At 48.8% G+C, this 20,489-nt stretch overlaps 6 protein-coding genes across 6 annotated transcripts; 4 read left to right on the top strand and 2 right to left on the bottom strand.

Annotated features, from left to right (window-relative positions):
• Positions 1-1,909: 1,909 nt before the first annotated feature.
• Positions 1,910-3,753, top strand: PGRI_084070 (sugar porter family MFS transporter; the record flags this gene model as incomplete). The annotated part of the gene is made up of 4 exons (XM_040796121.1): positions 1,910-2,028; positions 2,081-2,946; positions 2,999-3,259; positions 3,317-3,753. The coding sequence occupies 4 exons, from the start codon at positions 1,910-1,912 to the stop codon at positions 3,751-3,753; spliced, it is 1,683 nt and encodes a 560-aa protein (XP_040650659.1).
• A 2,413-nt stretch (positions 3,754-6,166) lies between these two features.
• On the top strand, positions 6,167-8,044 carry PGRI_084060 (uncharacterized protein; the record flags this gene model as incomplete). Its single annotated transcript, XM_040796120.1, has 4 exons — positions 6,167-6,179; positions 6,226-6,362; positions 6,436-7,201; positions 7,263-8,044. 4 exons carry the CDS (start codon positions 6,167-6,169, stop codon positions 8,042-8,044), a joined length of 1,698 nt encoding a protein of 565 aa, XP_040650658.1.
• A 75-nt stretch (positions 8,045-8,119) lies between these two features.
• PGRI_084050 (ribokinase) lies at positions 8,120-9,181 on the bottom strand (the record flags this gene model as incomplete). Its single annotated transcript, XM_040796119.1, has 1 exon — positions 8,120-9,181. One exon carries the CDS (start codon positions 9,179-9,181, stop codon positions 8,120-8,122), a length of 1,062 nt encoding a protein of 353 aa, XP_040650657.1.
• A 2,665-nt stretch (positions 9,182-11,846) lies between these two features.
• Positions 11,847-14,383, bottom strand: PGRI_084040 (uncharacterized protein; the record flags this gene model as incomplete). Its single annotated transcript, XM_040796118.1, has 4 exons — positions 11,847-12,502; positions 12,551-13,390; positions 13,447-14,019; positions 14,284-14,383. 4 exons carry the CDS (start codon positions 14,381-14,383, stop codon positions 11,847-11,849), a joined length of 2,169 nt encoding a protein of 722 aa, XP_040650656.1.
• A 695-nt stretch (positions 14,384-15,078) lies between these two features.
• On the top strand, positions 15,079-16,833 carry PGRI_084030 (Carboxylesterase, type B; the record flags this gene model as incomplete). Its single annotated transcript, XM_040796117.1, has 1 exon — positions 15,079-16,833. One exon carries the CDS (start codon positions 15,079-15,081, stop codon positions 16,831-16,833), a length of 1,755 nt encoding a protein of 584 aa, XP_040650655.1.
• Positions 16,834-18,129: 1,296 nt separating this feature from the next.
• On the top strand, positions 18,130-20,208 carry PGRI_084020 (fungal specific transcription factor domain-containing protein; the record flags this gene model as incomplete). Its single annotated transcript, XM_040796116.1, has 3 exons — positions 18,130-18,162; positions 18,249-19,416; positions 19,466-20,208. The coding sequence occupies 3 exons, from the start codon at positions 18,130-18,132 to the stop codon at positions 20,206-20,208; spliced, it is 1,944 nt and encodes a 647-aa protein (XP_040650654.1).
• Between the last annotated feature and the right edge of the window lie 281 nt (positions 20,209-20,489).

Raw genomic sequence — 20,489 nt, 5'->3', positions numbered from 1 at the left:
GAGATTGTGACCCTACTATGTTCGAACCCCAGTTCAACGACCGGCAAATAACATGCGAAAAGGAAGGTCACACAAACGATGAAACTAGTGGTATACATTGCAACCAGTCTATGCCCCGACCCAAAGCCCCTCTCGGGTTTCAAGCAAGTCCAAATACTTGCAACACAAGACGACCTCCGCCAACTAAGCGTCAGTAGACCAGTCCTACTTCAAACCCACGCAAATCTTGGTCTACCGGATTTTTAGCTTTTTTAGCTACAGCTACAGAATCGAATGAAACACATCGCATTGACATATCTGAAGGCTGGTTGACACGGAGAAATGGATCGACTATCAAAAATGGCTATCCCAGACGAGAAATGATAGGTCGTAATGCCGAAGGTGGGCCGAACTCCTCCGTGGGAGCACCTGGTTAGCAGCTGCCGAAGATGGTGATGTTGGGAAGTCGACTTCCAAGGCATATTAGAGTCGTCAGGACCGACCATGAGCCGATACAGTGAAATTTATTTTCGATAAAACAACAAGCCAGCCTTAGAATCAAGCTACAGAAAAATCACTCACCCACTGGTCACTTCCGACATATTCAAGTCAATATATCCACCCATAATCTCCAGATCCTTGGCAAGTGACGCAAACTGCGGATCAATGGGCACTGCAACCACGATATTGGTCAATGCTCTAGCGGGGTAGATGGATACATGCCCGGGATACCTGTGGGCCATCTGTAGCTGCCGAAGTCGAGTTCTCCGGCCCGTGGGGAAGCCCTGGAAAGCTTCCCGAGGTCCTTGACGATACGGTCCGGACCACCCAAACTCGGATCATTGCCCTCGACTTCCAACGACTTACCCTCCGTCGCAAATTCCACTAGGACAGTTCGCCGTGTATGCTTTCTGCCTGGAACGGTTGTGTGTCTTCCGCCCGAAATCTAGCTTATATTTCCGGCCTACAAAATCGGGGCCGTGTAAAGCGCGATCTGTTGTATGGGGAATTACTGGGATGCCGTCATTGTGTATAATCGCGACCATATATGTAGGCTAATATTGCACCAGGGCTAAGCCGAGAATTCCGGCATCCACATCTAATGAGGCACAAATGCTGCCATGTACGAATCACTGTCCATGACGGCGTAGCGTTGATTCTGGGCATGACTACTGGCCCGCTTGTGACGCAAGTTAGTAATGAGCTGCATAGCAGCGGAACCGATGTGGACCAATGCATTGCAGAACCACAGAGGGAACGAGATAAATGCGGGTGATTGTATGCACTACACCGTTTCCATTCGGCTCAACGCTCCAAAACCCCTTCACGTCCTGTTATCAGAAATTCAAATTTTTGTCTCATACGAATGAACGGCACGTGAATACTACCTTAAACCTTGGAATATCTCAACATCCCGATTTGGAGGGATCCTGCGAAGGTGGCTCTGATTTCCCCAAAAAGACATAACAGGCCACTCCACACTTTTCCGCCGAGTGAGACCGAGCTATAGCCCAAGTCGGGCTAGCCCGTCCAGGGCCCGAAGAAAAAAACAAGAAACCGATTCATCCCGAGAATGTCCACATTTATCCCGTCTCCACTGTCGGGACCTTTTTGAGAGATTGGAGGCTACGTACCGCCCAAAACGGATTAGCGAAGCAGTTCCTCCACTATTTTGCCTCCACAAACCAACAAAATTTGGGGTTCCGGGGGGATTTTGACGAGAAACTGGAGAAGTTTCAATGCGGTTGGAAGTTTTTTTTTTTCTTTCGCACGTGGTGCCACTCGGACTATGACAGAATTAAATCAAATCCATTCAATGAAATCCAAAAAATGGGCGTATATAATGAGACCCTCTTTCCCCCATGTTTTCAATTCCCCAGATTTCATCTCCTAGCGCTACTTTGGAAATTCTTCCCCAATATTGCCCACCATGACAGCTCGATCATCCACTGAAGTGGAATCTGTTTCGCGAGTTCAAATCGCAAAGAAATCTATGTGGCAGTCTATCTTCGACAACCCTAAGGTCCTAGCCATTGCCTTCTTCGCCTCGTAAGAAATCTCTAACATCAAAATCCACAAACCAAATACTAATATCCCCTAGATTCGGTGGTTTCGAATATGGTTACCAACAAGGTGTCCTTGGCCAGTCTTTGGTCATGACCCGCTTCACAGAGAACTTCCCAACAGTAGTAGCCTCATCTACCGCAACAGGCTGGTTAACCTCCATCCTGCAATTGGGTGGTGTCTTAGGCTCTTTGGCAGCCGGTATCCTCGGCGAAGTCTACTCTCGCAAATACACAATGTTTTTCGCCTGCTGCTGGGTCATTTTGGGAAGTTATCTTTACATTGGCGCGACGGCCGGCAACCCGGCCATGCTGTACGCGGGCCGATTCTTTACCGGCATTGGCGTCGGCTTGTTCAGTGGTGTGGGGCCGCTCTATAACGCCGAACTCGCTGCCCCCGAAATGCGTGGTCTGCTCGTCTCTTTCTACCAGTTCGCTACCATTCTCGGAATTATGATTTCTTTCTGGGTTGGTTACGGCAGCAACAATATTGGTGGCACTGGCGCTGGTCAGTCCGATCTTGCTTGGCGTCTACCTTCCATTATTCAGGGTATTCCTGCTATTGCGCTCGCTTGTGGAATTTGGTTCATGCCCTTCTCCCCCCGCTGGCTGGTCAAGCAGGGCCGGGATCAGGAGGCACAGGATACTATCGCTTGGATGCGTAAGCTCACTGTTGATCATGAGCTTGTCCAGATGGAGTACCTTGAGATCAAGGCTGAGTCTGTGTTTGAGGAGCGTGCGTTCGCTAAGGCTTCGCCTAAGCTTGCCGACAAGGAGAAGAAGAGTGTCTTCATGAACCAGATCGCGCAATATGCCAACTGCTTCCGTTCTATGGATAACTTCAAGCGTGTGTGCATCGCTTGGTTGGTTATGTTCTTCCAGCAATGGAGTGGTGTCGATGCTAGTAAGTTAACTTGTCTGAGAAATTTACGAGTATTCAGCTAACCATCTTCTAGTTATTTACTACGCCTCCAATGTCTTCGTCAGCCTTGGACTGACTGGCGGTACCATCGCTCTTCTGGCAACCGGTGTGACTGGTGTCGTGTTCCTCATCAGTACCGTCCCCGGAATGTTGGTGATTGACAAGTTCGGCCGCAAGCCCATGCTTCTGGTCGGATCGATTGTTATGCTCCTCAGCATGGTTATTGTTGGCGTGATTGTGGCCAAGTTCCAACACGACTGGCCAGGCCATGTAGCAGCCGGCTGGACCGCAGTTGGTAAGTTACTATCCCCTTCTGCCCCTTGTACTCCAATCACTAACTAATTTCTTCTAGCTTTGATCTGGCTCTACATCGCAGGCTTCGGCGCCACCTGGGGTCCCGTCTCATGGACCCTGGTTTCCGAGATCTTCCCTCTTTCCATTCGCGCCAAGGGTGCCTCCATCGGTGCCTTCAGCAACTGGATCAACAACTTCGCCATTGCCTTCTTCGTTCCCCCTATGCTCAAGAACTGGGAATGGGGTACCTACATCTTCTTCGCTGGTTTCCTTGCCTGCGGCATTGTCTGGGTTTGGATCTTCCTGCCTGAAACCAAGGGCGCGTCCCTGGAGGATATGGACCGCGTTTTCAAGAGTAATGCGGGCGAGCAAGATGCTGAGCTCCTCCGCGAGGCGCAGCGCGATGTCGGTTTGACTTCGTTCCTTGAGCGGATGTCTGGCAATGGTGGCGATCTTGAGAAAAATCAGGGTTCGCAGTATATTGAGAAGGTCTAAGCGGGCTCTATAAAAATGGGCCTTGCGTTGCCCAATGTCGCATTTAGTTTATAATTATTCAGCGTTTACGAAGTTACTTTTTCATGTGCAAATCTTTGATCCACTCTGTAGACCTCTGTGTTTAGCGTGCAGTAGTGTATTCTACGATTTCGGATCTTCGGCTGGTGTTTGGTCGCATACACAGGGCTGTTGATTATAGATGGAGTGGTCCCGTGGTTCCTGCCACTTTAATTTAGGTCACACCTTCCCAGTTTGGAACCTTCCTCACCCTTGGAATTAAACAAATACAAATATCTTCCACTTTTCTTTTTCCCTTTTCTCTCTTCCTTTTCAACTTCCCATCTCACCTCACCCTTGCTATACTCTTACTCCCCTTTCCTTTTGTCACCTCTTCTCATCTCCCACCATCACTGGCTCATGGCCATGACGGAGAACTGAAGTGCAAAATCCGCACGAGCATCAGAAATTGTTAGAGGAGATGGAGTCATCTACATGACTAAAGCTAATGAAGCTATTCAGGCCCCCACGTCAACAATGACCTATACCCCGATATGTGCAACACACAACGTGCGATCTCGTGGGCATCAGCTCACCCACAACACCTCCAATCATATTCATCAATAAAGCCTGAAACGTTCTCGCTGATCATTAGCTTACAACGTCACGGGATAGCTCCAGTGACGGCATTCATATGGGATCTCTGACCCTTACTTGGTTATGGACTTTGGGGGCTTATTGGTAGGTATAATCGACGAAATTTCGAAGATATTTTGGGCCTGGTATCTATAACTTGTTGACTAGTCATTCGACACTCGTATACGTTTGCCGAGGATTCTAAGGGAATGTTGAAGAAAACCGTGCTTCCATTTAGACATCACGGCGGAGAGGAACGGGAATCAATACCTGGTAAGATCGTTATGGTCGCGGTATGGATCTCCCCACGCCGCTCAATAGTAGGAGTTGGGAAAAATTCTCTTTCAACGATGGGAGCTAATTCAATCGGTGTATTTGGGATTAGACGGCTCGAATCATTTCATCACCACCGCGAATGATGAAAGTGGTATGGATACACGCTCTACGCGATGGTCTAGCCATTGCAGACTGTCAACGTTCCTGGAGGATTCTATTCCTGGAGATACGCTCCAACAACAAAATCCCGTGGATACGTGTCAACTAAGATAATGAGGCGGCATTCTACACACTCTTGAACCCTCAACGCATACCATCTCTGCTATCTATGACGAACATTTACGATATATCAGAGGCTGGAATATTCTTTAAGATCTCGCTGCAACAACTAGGTCACTGTTCTATATGGGCTAACTAATTCACTAGAGTTCTCCGTTGGAAATACCAACGTTCACCCACCACCAATTTGGAATTGATCCACAACCCCCCGATGCATCGCTGATTACCTGGTCCCAACTCATTTATCCCCCATCAAACGCTTCATGTTTGGTAAAGGACGCAGGGAATTCGGTGAAAATTATGAAGCGTGCAGGCCCTAGATATTGTTTGCCCATGTTCTCTAAGTCCCTACGCCTGAGTTTGCTAAACGTGTGTCCCAATGAGACGGAATACGAGACAATCTGGGTGATTGGGCTACTCCCAGAAGCAGATGCTCAACAAAGGGCGAGCCATCACGGAGAGGCTAGCTCTATGGCCCATTGACTTAGTGATTATGCTGATGAACTTTCTGAAACGGGACTGGGTTTATACATACTCATATCGTTCGTTCCGTGACGGAGATCAAATGTGGGAGAGGCGAAATGACCGAAGTCCAATGATGGCTCTCATCGATGCCGGCGGGATCCCAACTGAGCAAGAAATCAGATGCTATGAATGTGAGAGGGTGGCAGTACACGGACATTACCCTTCTATCTGCTTCAGATGAGGGAGGTATCAGCACAACGACATTGCCATTCTATCTGCATCAGATGAGTCTGCTCCAGATGAGAGAGGGCACAATGACAGTGGCCTTCTATCTACTTCAGATAAGAGAGTATCAGCACAAGGAGATTACCTTTCTATCTGCTAGATTCCTTGTTGTGGAGTGGATCAGTTTTCCATCAACGCATGCCCGTATAAGTCGTTGATTTTATTTTCATTATTTCCAGTAGTAATGAAGGATTCAGCTTTAACCGGAAAGTATGTAATTCATAAAATCCCTTAATGACCGACCCGACACAATCGCCCACCGTAAACCGTCGGTTGGACTTAATTGGTTGCCCCACAGAGCCAAATTATCACGGCAGTCAAACACACATCGGGACTGCGGAGCCTCCGATCCTTCCTTTCTGCAACATCTGGGGTAATGCCGTATATCGCGTCTCGCCATGCCCAGGAAACCCACACCGACGGCTAAGCAGCGGGTTCGGACTGGTTGCCTGACCTGTCGGAAAAGGAGGAGAAAATGTACGCGTCACGTGGGTTCTTATTTTTTTCACAATTGAAACTGACGATTTGGCGTAGGCGATGAGCAGAAGCCGAACTGTGCAAACTGTGAGGTTAAGGGGCTCACGTGTAAATATAGCTCTGATCTCGCGTTTGTTCCTCAGCGCGACGGGGGTGTTTCCGGTGCTTCGAGACAGGCATATAGCAGTATTACAGTAAGTGCTCCACATTGAGTTCAACGGAGTCCACTTGACAACGCGATATGGACATGAGGTTGATCTGGACTAGTTTGTCGATGATTCGCCCCTTGCAGTCGCAAATAGGGAGAAATCAAAGGCCCCACAAAAGCCCGCAGATGATTCCCAGAGTGATGGCAATACTGGTTTCTCTTTAGATGGATTGCAGTCTTCGGCTGATGGCCCAGATGACCACGGAGAATCACGCCGTGCCTTTGAATTCCAAAACATATTGTCACCCGCAGTTCCCAATGTCGACTTTTCTGAGCCTCCAATCCCGTTTGTCGGTCAACGGAGCGCGCCGGATACTCGATACATGAACAGTGCTCCGTACTTCGGTTACCGATCTGTCACTAGCGATAGAACAGTCGACCGACGAGGAACACTTACAAACGGCACTCACGAGACTGACTTGCTTCGGCATTTCCGGTACCACGTTGGTCCTTGGATCGACACCGGGGACCCTGAGCTCCCATTCGGACTGCAGGTTCTTCTTCTTTCGCGAACGAACAGAGCTCTGCAAGCTGCCGTCCTTGCTCTCTCTGCAGGCCAACGACTTCTCGTGACATCCCCGAATAGCAAAGACCTAGAAAGCAACCAGCAGTTCCGAAAGGAGGCAGAAGAGAGTCTTGCGCTTGAATATGATCTGGCTAGATATGCCGGCTATACCCTCTTGCTGCTCCAAGATGCCCTGCCCGCTGGACCGCAGCAGTGGAGAAGCCTTTTGGTTCACAAAATAGAGCATATAAGTGACTTCGCGTCGCGAGCAGTGGGAGAAGAGGTTGGCGATGCTTTGTTATGGCTTTGCTTTCGACTCGGTAGGGCAAGCTATACTCTCTTTAGAGACCGACCGATAGACTGACCAAGTGCTCCTTACAGATCTCGCAGGTTCAATATCCTCTTCAAAACCACCGCTTATGCCATTTCGATCATTACTACGACGAGACGGTACCTCATTACACCACCCACAATCCATGCAGCCTCAGAGCGTCAACTCCGCATACAAGCACATATTGTCTCTTCTGGGACACTGCCTATCCCTGATCCACGGTGGTCCAGAAATGTCCTCTCCACACGAAGTCGAATCACCAGATCTGGCAGCATTCCCATCTTTACGACAATCGCACTCGCTATCACAATGGACATTCCTCTGGTCAGACTGCCAGAAATGGTACAACGAGCGACCAGTAAATGTGCAGCAAATTGTCGACATCCGCGGTAGCGAAGCTGATCAAATTGACCCCGACCACGACTCCTCATTCCCAATCCTCATCTACACGACGCCAATGGCGCTGGTCGCCAACGCTGTCTATCACATGATCTCCCTCTTATTGCTCACCCATAAGCCACGGCTTCTGAAATCACTGCCGGGACCGAGATCAGTCACCTCGCATATCTGGCATGCGCAGTCGATCGCCGGGATTGCAGCAAGCAATGACTCCCCCGAGCAATGGGACCCGATATTGGTTGCGAGTCTTCTTACTATCGCCAAGGAGATGACACATGAATCTCAACAAGCGGTTCTACTAGAACGGTTTTCCAGGATTACTGCGACGACAGGCATCAAATTGGACCGGGAGACTAACGAGCTACAAGCGGCCTGGAACCTAGCGCGATACGAGGAGGAATTCGACGAGGAAGCTGACACCATGATTTCATAAATATACCCCAAAACGCCATATCTATTGCTCTTTTTCATCAATGGTACCAATATTTACAATCCGTCATTTAATCCATTATTGCATATCGTACGCAAATGGAATACTTTGCATAGCACCTCGTCTCTGCACACACATAGCGGCAGCAGCATTCGCCATCGAAACCGCACCCTCAATGTCATCATCAAACGCATCCAAGGTTTGTCCCGTAGCCAAGAAACGCGCCACGGAAGTCGCGAAATACCCAACAAAAGTATCACCGGCCGCAGTAGTGTCAACAACCTTGGCAACCTTAACACCAGCAACAATACCGGTGCGACCAGTCTTGGTCGAGAAATAAACACCCTTCGCACCAAGGGTAATAAGAACAATCTCAACGCCCGCTTTCTCATGGAACTGCGGCGCCAACTCCTCAGGCCGCAAATCATCACCCTCAACAACATCCCCAACAGGAAGACCCTCAATCGACCGCGCCATCTGCACGACCTCCGTCTCATTCATAATAAGCACAGCGGTACCACGCAGCGCCGAAAGCGGAATCCCCTCTGGGAATACAGGCGCAGGATTGAAAACCACTTTCGCGCGGTCCGAGACAGAAACATCATTGAAATATTCCAACAATCCCAGTGTCGTGGTGCGCGGGATCTCGCCCTGTAAAACTACAATATCGGGCTTCGATGACCGGCTGAGTGTAGAGAGAATATTGTCCACGGAACTTAGTAATCCGGCATGGTTTGCGCCGGGGACGACGAGAATCCTGTTCTCGCCGCCAATGGCTTCTTCCACGATAATGGTTGCGGAACCCGTTTGCGCGACCGTCGATTGTTCGATGGATGTTGTGTCGACGCCGGATTTCTCGAGCGCTGGTTGGAGAAGGGTTGTGTAGTATGGGTCTTCGGCACCGACGGCGCCGATCATGTTCACGGATACATCTTGGGTTGATTGCGATGTGAAGGAGGCGCGGCCGCAGGCTACGGCTTGGTTTCCGCCTTTGCCGCCTGCTGAGACGGTAAGGGAGGTTGCTGTCAGGGTCTCGCCGGCGCCGGGGCAGCGCGGGGTCGCTGTTACGAAGTCGATGTTGAGAGAGCCGATGATGCTGATCTGGGGCCTTTTGGCGGATGGTGGGGTTGTGGTGGTCATTTTGGTGGGTTGGTCTGATTTGGTGTTCGGGAGGTTTAGGAACGTTGATGTGGCCTTTTCGCGGATTTAAATTGAATTGGAGGAGTTTGAATTGAAGGAGGGTGAGGGTTTAATTCAATAAATGTCGCGTCGCATGACCTTTCTTATTTTTGCTCGGTCGGCATCTTGACCTTCGGCATGTCATAGCCCCGCGTCCCCACGTCCCGAGTCTACGCGTGTTGCCGGATATGGGTGTTGTAGGCTATGTGATTCCCAAATAAGCTAGCCTTGTTGCCTTTCTGCCCCATATGGGTTAGCGCGGTAACGCACGGACGCAAAAGGAAGTGGCCGCATTCCAAGGTTGGGCCGCGTGCTTTACCCCGGACTCTGTTAGATATACAAGGCAGGTAGGAAGAGCAGGTTTCGTTCACAATATCCCCATATGTCATTCCGAAGAGACTACAACCCTCAAAATCAGCTTCTATTACTAATTTTCCGGATTTCTATCCGCTCAATAGTCAATACTTGTCGCCAATTTTGGCCTCTGTCCATATCAGCCTAGCTTGAAAGCACTCAAAGCACTGAAAGCTATGGTATGACAAAGGTGATGTGTTATGCTGTTATATACACCAAATGGCCTGACATCTGCACACACTCTGGTTGTCGGCTGTTCTCGGTTGACGGGCATTGTAGGAATCCATAATTGACTGGAAACATGAAACATGCTTGTGTAAAATCAATATCTTCTCCACCCATGGTATAATGAAGATGTCTGGTGAGGTCAGAGTATCTTCAGCAGCTGAGTGCCCGGCCGGCCATTTGGCGGCGTCATATAAACCCATTCTGCATCGTGCTTGGTATTTTGCGCTTTTTCCCTCTGCACCAACTACTCTTTCTTCTTCACCCATTGTGTTTGCTCTCTGGGTTCCCTTTCTATTCACCTCTTTGGATGTCACCAATTAACCTCAAAGTGGGCCAGGTCCCAGCAGAGTCCAACGAGACTAATATTAGACGCTCGGTTTCGAAAGGCTCTGGTCCACAATCACGACATGAAAAGATGTCATGGAGTCTCTCGGGGTCTAGCACTTGACGGTCGCCTTCTAGTTTATCACGAAATTATTAATGCTATTTTGGAACAAAGGCCGAGGGGTCTTCACAAGTCAACCATGTTTAATGGGCCCTAGATGGTAGTAATATTTATTAGTATACAACAGACAGACCCATAGGGTTACCACTCTGGCACCTACTTGTTATTTGAGGCGGCCTAGGGATGATATCCTCCTCTGCGCCGGTAGTATCATTTTCCCAGCGAATGGGAATGGCCACTTTCCGGCGTGAACAGCATAGGGAACATTCGCGTCGTGGAGATTGCAGCGAATAGAGACAGTGGAATAGGTAGGTAGAAGACTTCTAAAGGTAGCCTGCCCTCAGTAGGGCTCCCGCGGTAGGTTTTTCGAAGTTTGTCACAAACTGTCCGTTGGGCATGCCATTTTGCAAGACACTATTTGCCGTAACCTTGGACTGGTCATCTTTGTCTGTATTACCAAGGAGGGCTAGTATGCGATGCCCGGGGTGTGAGAGGCTTGGAGGGGAGAAAGTTGGCAGAGCAGTGTATCAGGAACTCGCGCTCAGCAAGATTGGTCTGTGGTGTTCCACTTGACATCTCATCGTGAAGAACCTGGGAAAGCATCCCGGATCATCGCGGGCGGACCAGTAGAGTTCAGCGGATGGGTGATAGAACCGAGTGGCATTCGTGCCATCATTCCAAAGTCGACACATGTCACAAAGTAATGTTCTTCTTCGTGCGATGCATTCGAGATCGGGCCACCCACGACGATCCCAGATGCTTTCCCAGGTTTAGCACGAATTGATCTTTATTTACTAAATGGGAAGGCATAGATGACGTAGGGGTCCAAGACCGTGGCAGGGTTTGATGCCTAAATGCCTTTAAAACGTCACACATCCTCGTGTGATTTGGGTTGACGGATGGCTTCGTGGAGAGACATTTCAATCTTTATGACATCAACCACCTGCCTGTGAAACCGACAAGAGGGAGAATATATATCGAAGCAAGATCTCTAAATATAAATGTTGAGTGTACTATGAGAGATGAAGAAGTAGGAAGTGTGTATCAGAGAATCAAGGAAAAGACAGGGTATTTATAACCCTGTAAAACAGCAAAAAGCTAGCAAACAAAGACCTCAGTTTGAACTAGCAAGCAGTGTACCAAATTGCAAGCTTGATATACCAAGACTATCATCCAAAGCCCAGTGAAAGGCCACTGGGAGACCATTGAAAGAGTAAGAGTGCATAGGGCCGCATAACCCGCCGGTGATTCTTCCTATCCTTGAATCATACACTTGAAAGTCTAATAAGTAGATTATAAGAATGGCAGTGAGGTAAGTCAAAATTTGATATAGCTACTAGCCTACAGAGAAAGAGAAGAAGTGTAATAGAACCTATAGATGGATAGGGTATGTCGGAGATATAGTAACACACCAGCTAGTCTTTTTAGAGGTCATGATTAACAACCCTTGAAATACTTAGATATTCTAGTGAGCAATACATATTAGACTTTCAACCATACATTACAATTGTTTTGAAAGAAGCAAATAAACCAACAGAAAAAAATAGGGCCCGCTCAATAACACCCCCAACCCAATACTCCAACACAAAATCAAACCATTCAGCTCATCTTGACCTGGAACAAATAGCGCTGTCGGATCTGCGCAACATCATACACAATGTACTCATTGTACCACAGACCACGAGTTTGATCTGCCTTAGCACTCGAAACAGACACATCAGGCATCTTCACACCAGCCAATGTGGGATTCAAGCATGCCGCATCCTTCCACCCGGCAGGGACGTTGGTACCCCTACCGAGTGTCGCAATCTTGCCAGCCTTAATTGCTTCCTCTCCAGCATTGTAGCAGGCACTATCAAGTTCCAGCATAGGCGCACCAAGCTCCGCATCGCAGAGAAGAAGCAACCCCATCCCACGGCTATTGTAGGGACAACAGTAGTTTGCGGATTTGCTCGATATATCGGCGAGATAAACACCCTTGCCAAACATGTAGCCATTGACGGGTGCTTCAGGGGGTGCGATGCGTAATCCTTGGCTGAGAATACCACCGAAGTTTGTACTGCGGGATCCGTGCCAGAGGAGGCGGCGGTCACTGTTTGGAATTTTGGCGTATGGAGATGAGTTGAAGCGGTCGTTTTCACCTTGGCGCTCGATGCGGAAGATGTTCACTACCTTGTAGGTCATGCTGTGTGTCTCCCCACGTGAGTTCTGGAGATAGTTCTCTAGTTCTATAAACTCGGTTGATTTGGGGTCCACTGGGAGATGTCAGTTTGGTTACTTCGGGCGACCGGATCTATACTCACGTTCTGTCATCTCCTTCATGCCGAGACTCTGGTACTGGCGATCGAGTGGGTGGATGTCACTGTCTTGCTTGGACGATACCATGATTTCATTCGCAACGTCCATGTCCGTCAGTGCCTCTAGCAACTCAATTTCCTTCTTGATCTGTGCATTCGTATTCAACGTTGGTGGCCGATGACGGCCAAAAACGTGAGGAATCAAGGTGAAATATCGGTTGCTCAATGCATCTATAGCATCATCAAACGTTTGGCCATGTCTTTCTTGTGCGAGAGTTGGTGTAGTCATGATCTCGGATATCTCTTTTAGGACCGAAAATCCGCTCTTCAAAGTCCTGTCACTTAGCTTTCCAAGTGGCAGTTTGTTGGCGTCGTAGGACATTGCAGCCAATGTGTCGAGAACATTCTGTCGGTTGAAGATGAAAGCCATTAGATTTTGAAGCCCTGTGGATAAGGCGCTCTGGGCTGGGGGCTCGTCGTCTTTTTCCTTGATAGTTTTCTCCTTTTTCACGGGCTCTTCCTCTTCATCATCGTCTTCGTAGTTTCGCTCAAGGAAGGTGTACTTTCCCTTCTTAGGAGTGTCGAGCCGGTTCTCCCATTTGAGGCCTGACTTGTCCTTGAACTTCTTCTCGTAGTGATGTATCGCATTTTCCAAGAGGCCGTCCCCGAGCCAGGCTGACTGGCCATGCTCCCCGACCCGACCCCATCGCGTCCAGGTGAAGTAACCCTTCTTTGCACAGGACAACAACTGGACGCGATAGAATTTGTTGGCATTGTTGGCTGCCACAGTTTGACTCAGGGTTGCATCCCAGATGAGGCCCGAATCGTCAATGTAGACCTTAAGATCTATGACAAAACGGGTTAGTTTATCTTCACACTAACCAGTCGTATCGCAGACTTACCGCCTGGGTTACCCAGTCCATGGACGCCCTCGTCGATTGGGACATTAATCGCCTTTGTGGCTGTCTTCTGGATGTCCTTTGTCTTCTTGTTTGAACCGCTTTCAACAGTATCTTCATCTGCACCTCGTTTCTTCCCTGCAACCTTCTTATCCTCGGCATTTTTAGCTTTCCCCTTCACAACAGTCTTCTTGGTGACCTTCGTCTTGGTGTGGCTATCATTTTCAGCAGGATCATCATGCACATCTTCATTTTTTATTGTAGGCTTCGCATCCAGAGAGGGTTTAGCTTTGCCGTTTGCACCATTGTTGCTGGTGCTTGTCGTTTCTTCAGCATCGTCTTCAGCAGAAGCCACAACCACACCTCGCTTCCTAGTGATGCGCTTGTTGTCCGCAGGAACAGATTCGCTGCTGTCCACAGTCTTAGTGTCTGTGTTTCCGTCTGCCTGGGACGTCTGATTGAGCTGGATGAAAGAAGAATACTTCGACTCCGCCAACGGTTTCTTAGCTTCATCTGATTCAATAAGCCACAAAAGTGGGACAATGTGACAATTTGCGAGCTGGGAAGCTTGTTTGTCTAGTTAATTGATCAATAAGAAAGTCCCCAAGGTTATACAGTGATACCTCAAAAGTTTGAAACATTGGCTTGTGCTTGTCTCCAAACACCATCTAGACCCTGCCATTTTCAAAATGGCCGATTAGGGGGTGTTGTCATTGGCATTTCTAACATCGTTTATCACCATTTTTTTGGTATTAAAACGGCGATAATTCAACATTGAGAAAGCGCTCAATGGTCCCAAACTCAGAGGTGATCGTGGCTTGTGTGTGATAGTACACTTACATTTGGTGGTCTGCTTCTGCACATCCTTATCGGTGGTCACCAGATGAGTACAATCATCCGAGACTGTGGTGCTGAATGTCGCTCCATTCTTCTCAATCATTGACTTCAAGTCCGCTAGAAGCAGTATACTGGTTAGCATGCAATTGTGGAGATCATCTAATCAAAGGCCGGGGTCCGAGGGCAATAGGGGGCTCTGGCTCATACCTTGTTTTAGATTGGGAAAGGTCCCGGCCACAGCAATCACCAGCTGTTTGAACGTTCGCGCTGGCATAATGTAACTCAATTGCAAAGTAGAGTTAGGAATCAGGGGTAGATAATTCAAACGTAGAAAGTAAAGATTGAAGAGGAAACGGTCAAGCGAATACGAGATCGAGGTGTACAAGGTAATTAAGAGGAAATGAAAAGCAAACAGAACTCAGGAATCAGATTTGATGAGAGTAGAACAAGGAACAATTAGAAGGAACAAGTTGCCTTTAAATAAAAACAGAAGCAGATGGTTGTGACGGAGTCAATCCATTTTGGCCTGAGGGATAAGGCATCAATGCGGCTGCTGCCTGGCGCTAAGCCAGGCAGCACAGCCTTTTTGTGGAGACGAAGGCGACCTCTGTTGATCAACGGACTACGCGGAGTATATACCGTACCGCCACGGAGTTTATGCTCCAGGATCACTGCGCTAATTGCTGACAACCGGCAACATTGCCGCGTAGGGAGGGGAAGGATGTATTCTTACCCTGTCCTTCGTCCCAACGCTTTGTCCTTTATCCCAACACTTGTCACCAGTGATAGCTATACACAATGGCAATGGCAACCACTTCCACATTGGCCCTCGACCATCCACAGCTCGGCAGTCTCACTGGCCGCCTGGTTGATAAACAGCATGTTGATGGACAGCCTGTGAGCGAGCCTGTGGTGCATTTCCGTTCCATCCCCTATGCCACCATTCCAGCCCGTTTCAGTCAAAGCGTACTGCTCGATCGCATCCCAGACCACTTTGATGATCGTCCCCATCGTGACTTTACGCAGTATGGTGCTGCTTGTCCCCAAGTGCCACAGCCCACTGGAAGGGGTAGTGCGGGAGGGGGGTTTGCTCCTGGTGAGGAGCCGATCATATATGATGAGCAAGCCTGTCTCAACTTAACCATTTCTGCACCAGCGAAGAATTTCTCGGAGGAGAATGGCCCTCTTCCAGTCCTGGTCTATGTGCATGGCGGTGGTCTCGTCGAAGGCAAAGGCCATGTCAGCGCTGGTCATGACACAACAAAGATGGCGGCGTTGGCATCCCACGAAGCCATGGGTGTGGTGATTGTGTCCATAGGATACCGGTTGAACTGGCAAGGTTTCACAGCCTGCTACGATCTACTCGACGAGGCTAAGGAGAATGGCGAGCCTGCATTCAATTATGGACTGCGAGACCAACGCAACGCCTTCCTCTGGATCCAAAATTACATCGCGGGCTTCGGCGGTGACCCAGATAATGTAACAGCCTTTGGTGAGTCCGGTGGGGCTGTCTCAATCTTCATGCACGCTTGTTCGGACGTGCCTGTATTCAAACGAGCCATCCTCCAAAGTGGTTCACCCAACGCCATAGGTACCTGGGCTCTTGATGAGGCTGATGCATACTATCATCGGCTGTTATCATATCTGGAAATCACCGGAGCGACTCGTGCAGAGCGGCTCAAAGCGCTCCGTGAGGTGCCAGTGTCACGCTTGATTGACTTTATTCGTGAGAACAATGTCGGCACGATGAAGCCGTTCCTTGGCCCGGAGAGCGAGTTCTTCCCTCAGGCACCCCTGTGGGCCAATCAGGGCGAAGTTCTAGCCAATTGCCCATGGCTCCACGAGATCATGATTGGCGACGACTCGTGTGAGGGACTTGGACTCGTCACAGCCCTCAAGGACATATCTGCTAGTCCATTTATCGCACAATTTCATACCGTTCTTGGTGATGAGTCCGCCCGCCGTGTGCTCGACGCATACGAAATATACGATGGTATGGATGAGGGCCTCTTCTGGCAGCACGCGATGGTTCTAATGGGAGACGTGATCTTCTCCGAGCCCACACATTCAACAGCCATCTCCGTAGCTCAGAATGGTCGACAGCGCTTGTATCGCTGGCAATTTGGTCTGCCAAACCCCTTTCCGGGCTCTCCTTACTCCTACGCAACGGGGCATCACTTTGTTGAACTCATGTACCAATTTATGACACTTTCAGAGCGTCTTCCTACGCACCGGAATCATTTCCTGCGACGACAGGGAGAGGAGATGGCGCGTAGTTGGATTCGGTTCGCTAATGGACTCCCGCCCATGCCCGGTGCGAAGCCATACGATCTTGAAGAAGGCAGCATCATGATCTGTGACATGCTACAGGGGTGGACAGTGCGAACAAGGGCGGAGGATGAAGCCATGAGCCAGCAGGATCCGTGGGGCCCCCGACGGTACTGCCAGTGGGAAATTATGAACGAGGAGTTCAAAAGGGCTGGATGCGCCAGTGATGGGGCTGGCTCAGAGATTGAAAGGATCCAGGCTATTAGAACCAGGCTCTGCGGATAGGATATACTACAGATGCGTGGCGAGCAGCTATATATCCATGTGAAGACAAAGTATAGTTGACCCCTCATGCAGCCTCTGTCATATACCATTTAGACTGGTTCCATACCGATTTCTACCCCTATGTTCAGTTATTTATGACCTAGACACAATGGCTCCTTACGATCTTGACTCCTTACAGATAGTATCTCTGATTATCTCGGTGAACAGATATTATACGAGCTGTTTAAGACTAAAATGATCGGATCTATGACCTCTTCTCTCGGATGCATCTTCCTAGATTGAACTACGGAGTCACTCATTACGACTCCGTTGTCAGTACCGCTCTTGTGTACAACGGAGTTACATCACATGGTGGCCTGCATATCTGACCTATCCAGGATATGCAGCCTTGATTGATACTCTGGGCACTCGCAGTGGACGGCACAAGGCATAATGCAGCACTGATATGGTGCCAAATATGATGTTACCAGTGTTATGAAACAACACTCGGACGCCTTTTTATATATATTTTTTTCACCCGTATTGTACCTATGAGAATAATACCTGCTATAGTAGAGCATTAGTCAGGCTTATCGCCCTATTCCACTAACTAAGGTTGTACAGAACTTGCTAACAAAAGCCCGAACTTGCAGTATGCATCATGCATTGAACCGATCCAGTGCCACACTACAAACTGCCTATTGATGAATTAGGATTGTCTGCCTGGCCTGGTCTGGATATGATGGCTACTTCAAAATACGAAAATTCAATCTCTGTTGACCGTAACATTTACATAGTAGCACACCCATGATTACCAGTATTTCGCACCTCACTTGTGAAATATATATTTCCTCCGATACTATAGTTGGTACTTGAATTATGCCTAATTGCAGATTGACTTCGGCATCACTTTATAAATGAAATTGAGCCATTAGGACCGCATAAAAATAACCATCTATTTCAGAAAGGGATCTATGGCGCCATACATTGAATTTCAAATGTGGAGATTGATATGGCCGGAATAGCTTTGGTCTTACAATAGCAAAATGAACAGTAAACCTTCCATTTAGAGTAGAGGTCTCATTTGGTGCAAGATATTACCGTATTCATCCATATTTTTGTTTAGGGTCATATCGGTCCACGGGTGGTTGGCCTTGTTACTGTTTTGAGGTCGGACTTTCCGTTTCGGGAAACTGTTGCCGCTCCGGTGGCGTACTACCTCTTCCCGCCCCCGAGAAGGAAGGCCCCGCAACAACCTTCATGAACGAGACATATGAGGATTATTCACGATGGAGCTGACTTTCTTGATTAGTCGCAATGGAACAAATGCCACGAGGGGGCATGCACGGCGTGCGTGTAACTCTTGTCGCCAGAAAAAGGTGTCGCGTACTTCGCTAGATAGCCCTATAACGATCGGATTATGCTGACTTTGCTAGAAACGATGTTATCACATCACCCCCCAGGAGCAATTAGCCGATGGGTCTTCTTCGCCCAACATCTCTGATGTCGCAAGTATCCAAAGTCCTGCTTCGCAGATTTCAAGGCGGGATCCAGTAGCCCGAGATAGATCTGCATCTCCACGAGGGGAGCGATCAAGTGCCTCCTCACTCCAGAATTTGGTGGAACAAGAGGCTGAATCTTTTTCCTCCCCTGATGCAGCCACGCCTGCAGAGGTCGAGCAAGAGTCTCGACGTTTTGCGTGCGACTCTAACCCTATAGCGACTCTCATGGAACAGCACGAGTCAAGGTTGCAGAAGGGTCGATCCCAGAAAGGGGATGTGGGTGCATGGTTAAGCGCCGAGGAGAGTCCCATTGATGAGGGCGGAACCCCTAGCTCCTTTTCACAAACAGCACCAGGCACCTATGTTCATCCGGATTGGCTGCCCTCAAAAGGCTGTCAAGAGGCATTGATAGAGATATATTTCCGTCGGATACACCCATTGCTGCCTCTTCTTGACGAAGACAAGGTCAGAAGCCAGCACAGAGTGGGTACACTCAATCCGCGGCTTTTGCAAGTGATTTGTCTTGTTGCAGCGAAGGACCGGGGTGCGGCGCCCTTCCTATGCCTTGGTCTCCATTCAAAACCACTCCCACTAGAGAAATTTAGCAACATCCTCTATACTGATGCTATGCGAAATATCTCGAGAAGGGCTGAGAAAAAGGTACTTGCGATACAAATCCTGGCACTTCTGTCACTGCACGAATGGGGCTCCACCGGGTCTGAGGATGGTTCTTTGAACCTGGCTCAGGCTATTCACCATGCCCAGACTATGGGGTTGCATTTGATGAGGCCAGACCAACACGCTGGTACATCTTCCAGGGGCATCTTTTGGTGTCTGTGGAGTCTAGACCGATGGAACGCTGCTATGAATGGGAGGCCTTTAATGATACACGACGGAGATAGGAGCCAAGGAGTGGATGATGTTGTTTCAACATTCCAATCGCCGTTTCGTGTCTGGCTTCGAGTTACCGATAAGCTCGGAGAAGTGATTAATTTGTACCGACCGATCATGAAAGGCGTTGATCAAAGCGAAGTCGATCTTCCCTCCTTTGAAGATATTGTGGAGCAATGTGAGGCCTGGGACATGCCTACAGACCTTCTTGGTATGAAACATCTCCTCGCTAGTTGTAACATTGTCTAACCCATAGACAGAGTCCCTCGAGTTTGTTTATCATTCTGTGATTATTCTCTCAACACATTCTAGCGGGTTGCAAGGTCGTTCACGGCCACGAGCGTCCAAAATCCGACAAGGTCATTCAATACTTACCATCGCGTCGCTCAGTTGCAATCAAGATATTCGGAATTTCCTGCCGTTTCCCATGATTGGTTACACCATATCGCTCGTCTTTTCGGTTACGTACAAGCAGCTCAGAGAAAGCAAACTGCCAAGTGCACGCCACACGGCCATTTCCCAACTCCGCCTATTCCATGATTGTCTCGAGAAGATGAGCACCACATGGTGGTCGGCCGCTGTGATGGCTCGTCTAGGCCAGCGTGTGTTGAACAACATCCAGCCCACCATAGATCAAGAACGTTCCACAGGTCCAGAAATCAATATCACCCGACTAAACTCTCTGCCGGAATCGAGCCAGATCTCTTCTCAGCCACCTGTTTCCGCGGATAATATGCCGTCGCACTCGGGTATCGACATTGCACAGGTGGCGAGACAGATTAATGCAGGATCTCAGACCACACACCCTCTGGCTGATCGGGGATCGGACAAACCTTGGAATGCCGAAGTACACACATCGCCATTTTTAACAGCAACTGAAATTGAGGATTTCGATACCTTTTTCGGCAATTTCCTGGATGTCGGCTTTCCGAACTGCTCGAATGATCAATTATTGCTAGATCTGGATATGCCCGAGTTCGAATTTGATAATGGTTTAGCTTGATGAAACTTGAAAGGTGAAAGTACATATCTTGTGCTTGTGTTGTACCTTTTGTATTCAATATGGCATAAGGTGTACAGTCCTGATCATAGTAGTACCGAGTCAATATTGCAAATTCACGAGAAAGACTATAGATTTCACCGCTAAACTACCTTGGGTATGCCTCCCGACTGCTGTTCCCACTTTGCTGTTGGAATTATTACCCTGTCTGGTTTAGTGGCTGGAAAGTATACCCGAGGGAGTTTAGCGGGAAATGTATCACCGATGAGTGTCCGTAGCTTTTA

The sequence above is a fragment of the Penicillium griseofulvum genome (genome assembly GCF_001561935.1).
Source record: "Penicillium griseofulvum strain PG3 chromosome Unknown contig_10, whole genome shotgun sequence".
In the NCBI taxonomy this organism is placed as follows: Eukaryota; Fungi; Ascomycota; class Eurotiomycetes; order Eurotiales; family Aspergillaceae; genus Penicillium; species Penicillium griseofulvum.
The sequence above is the reverse complement of the archived record's forward strand: the minus strand, read 5'-3'. Positions and strand labels throughout refer to the sequence as shown.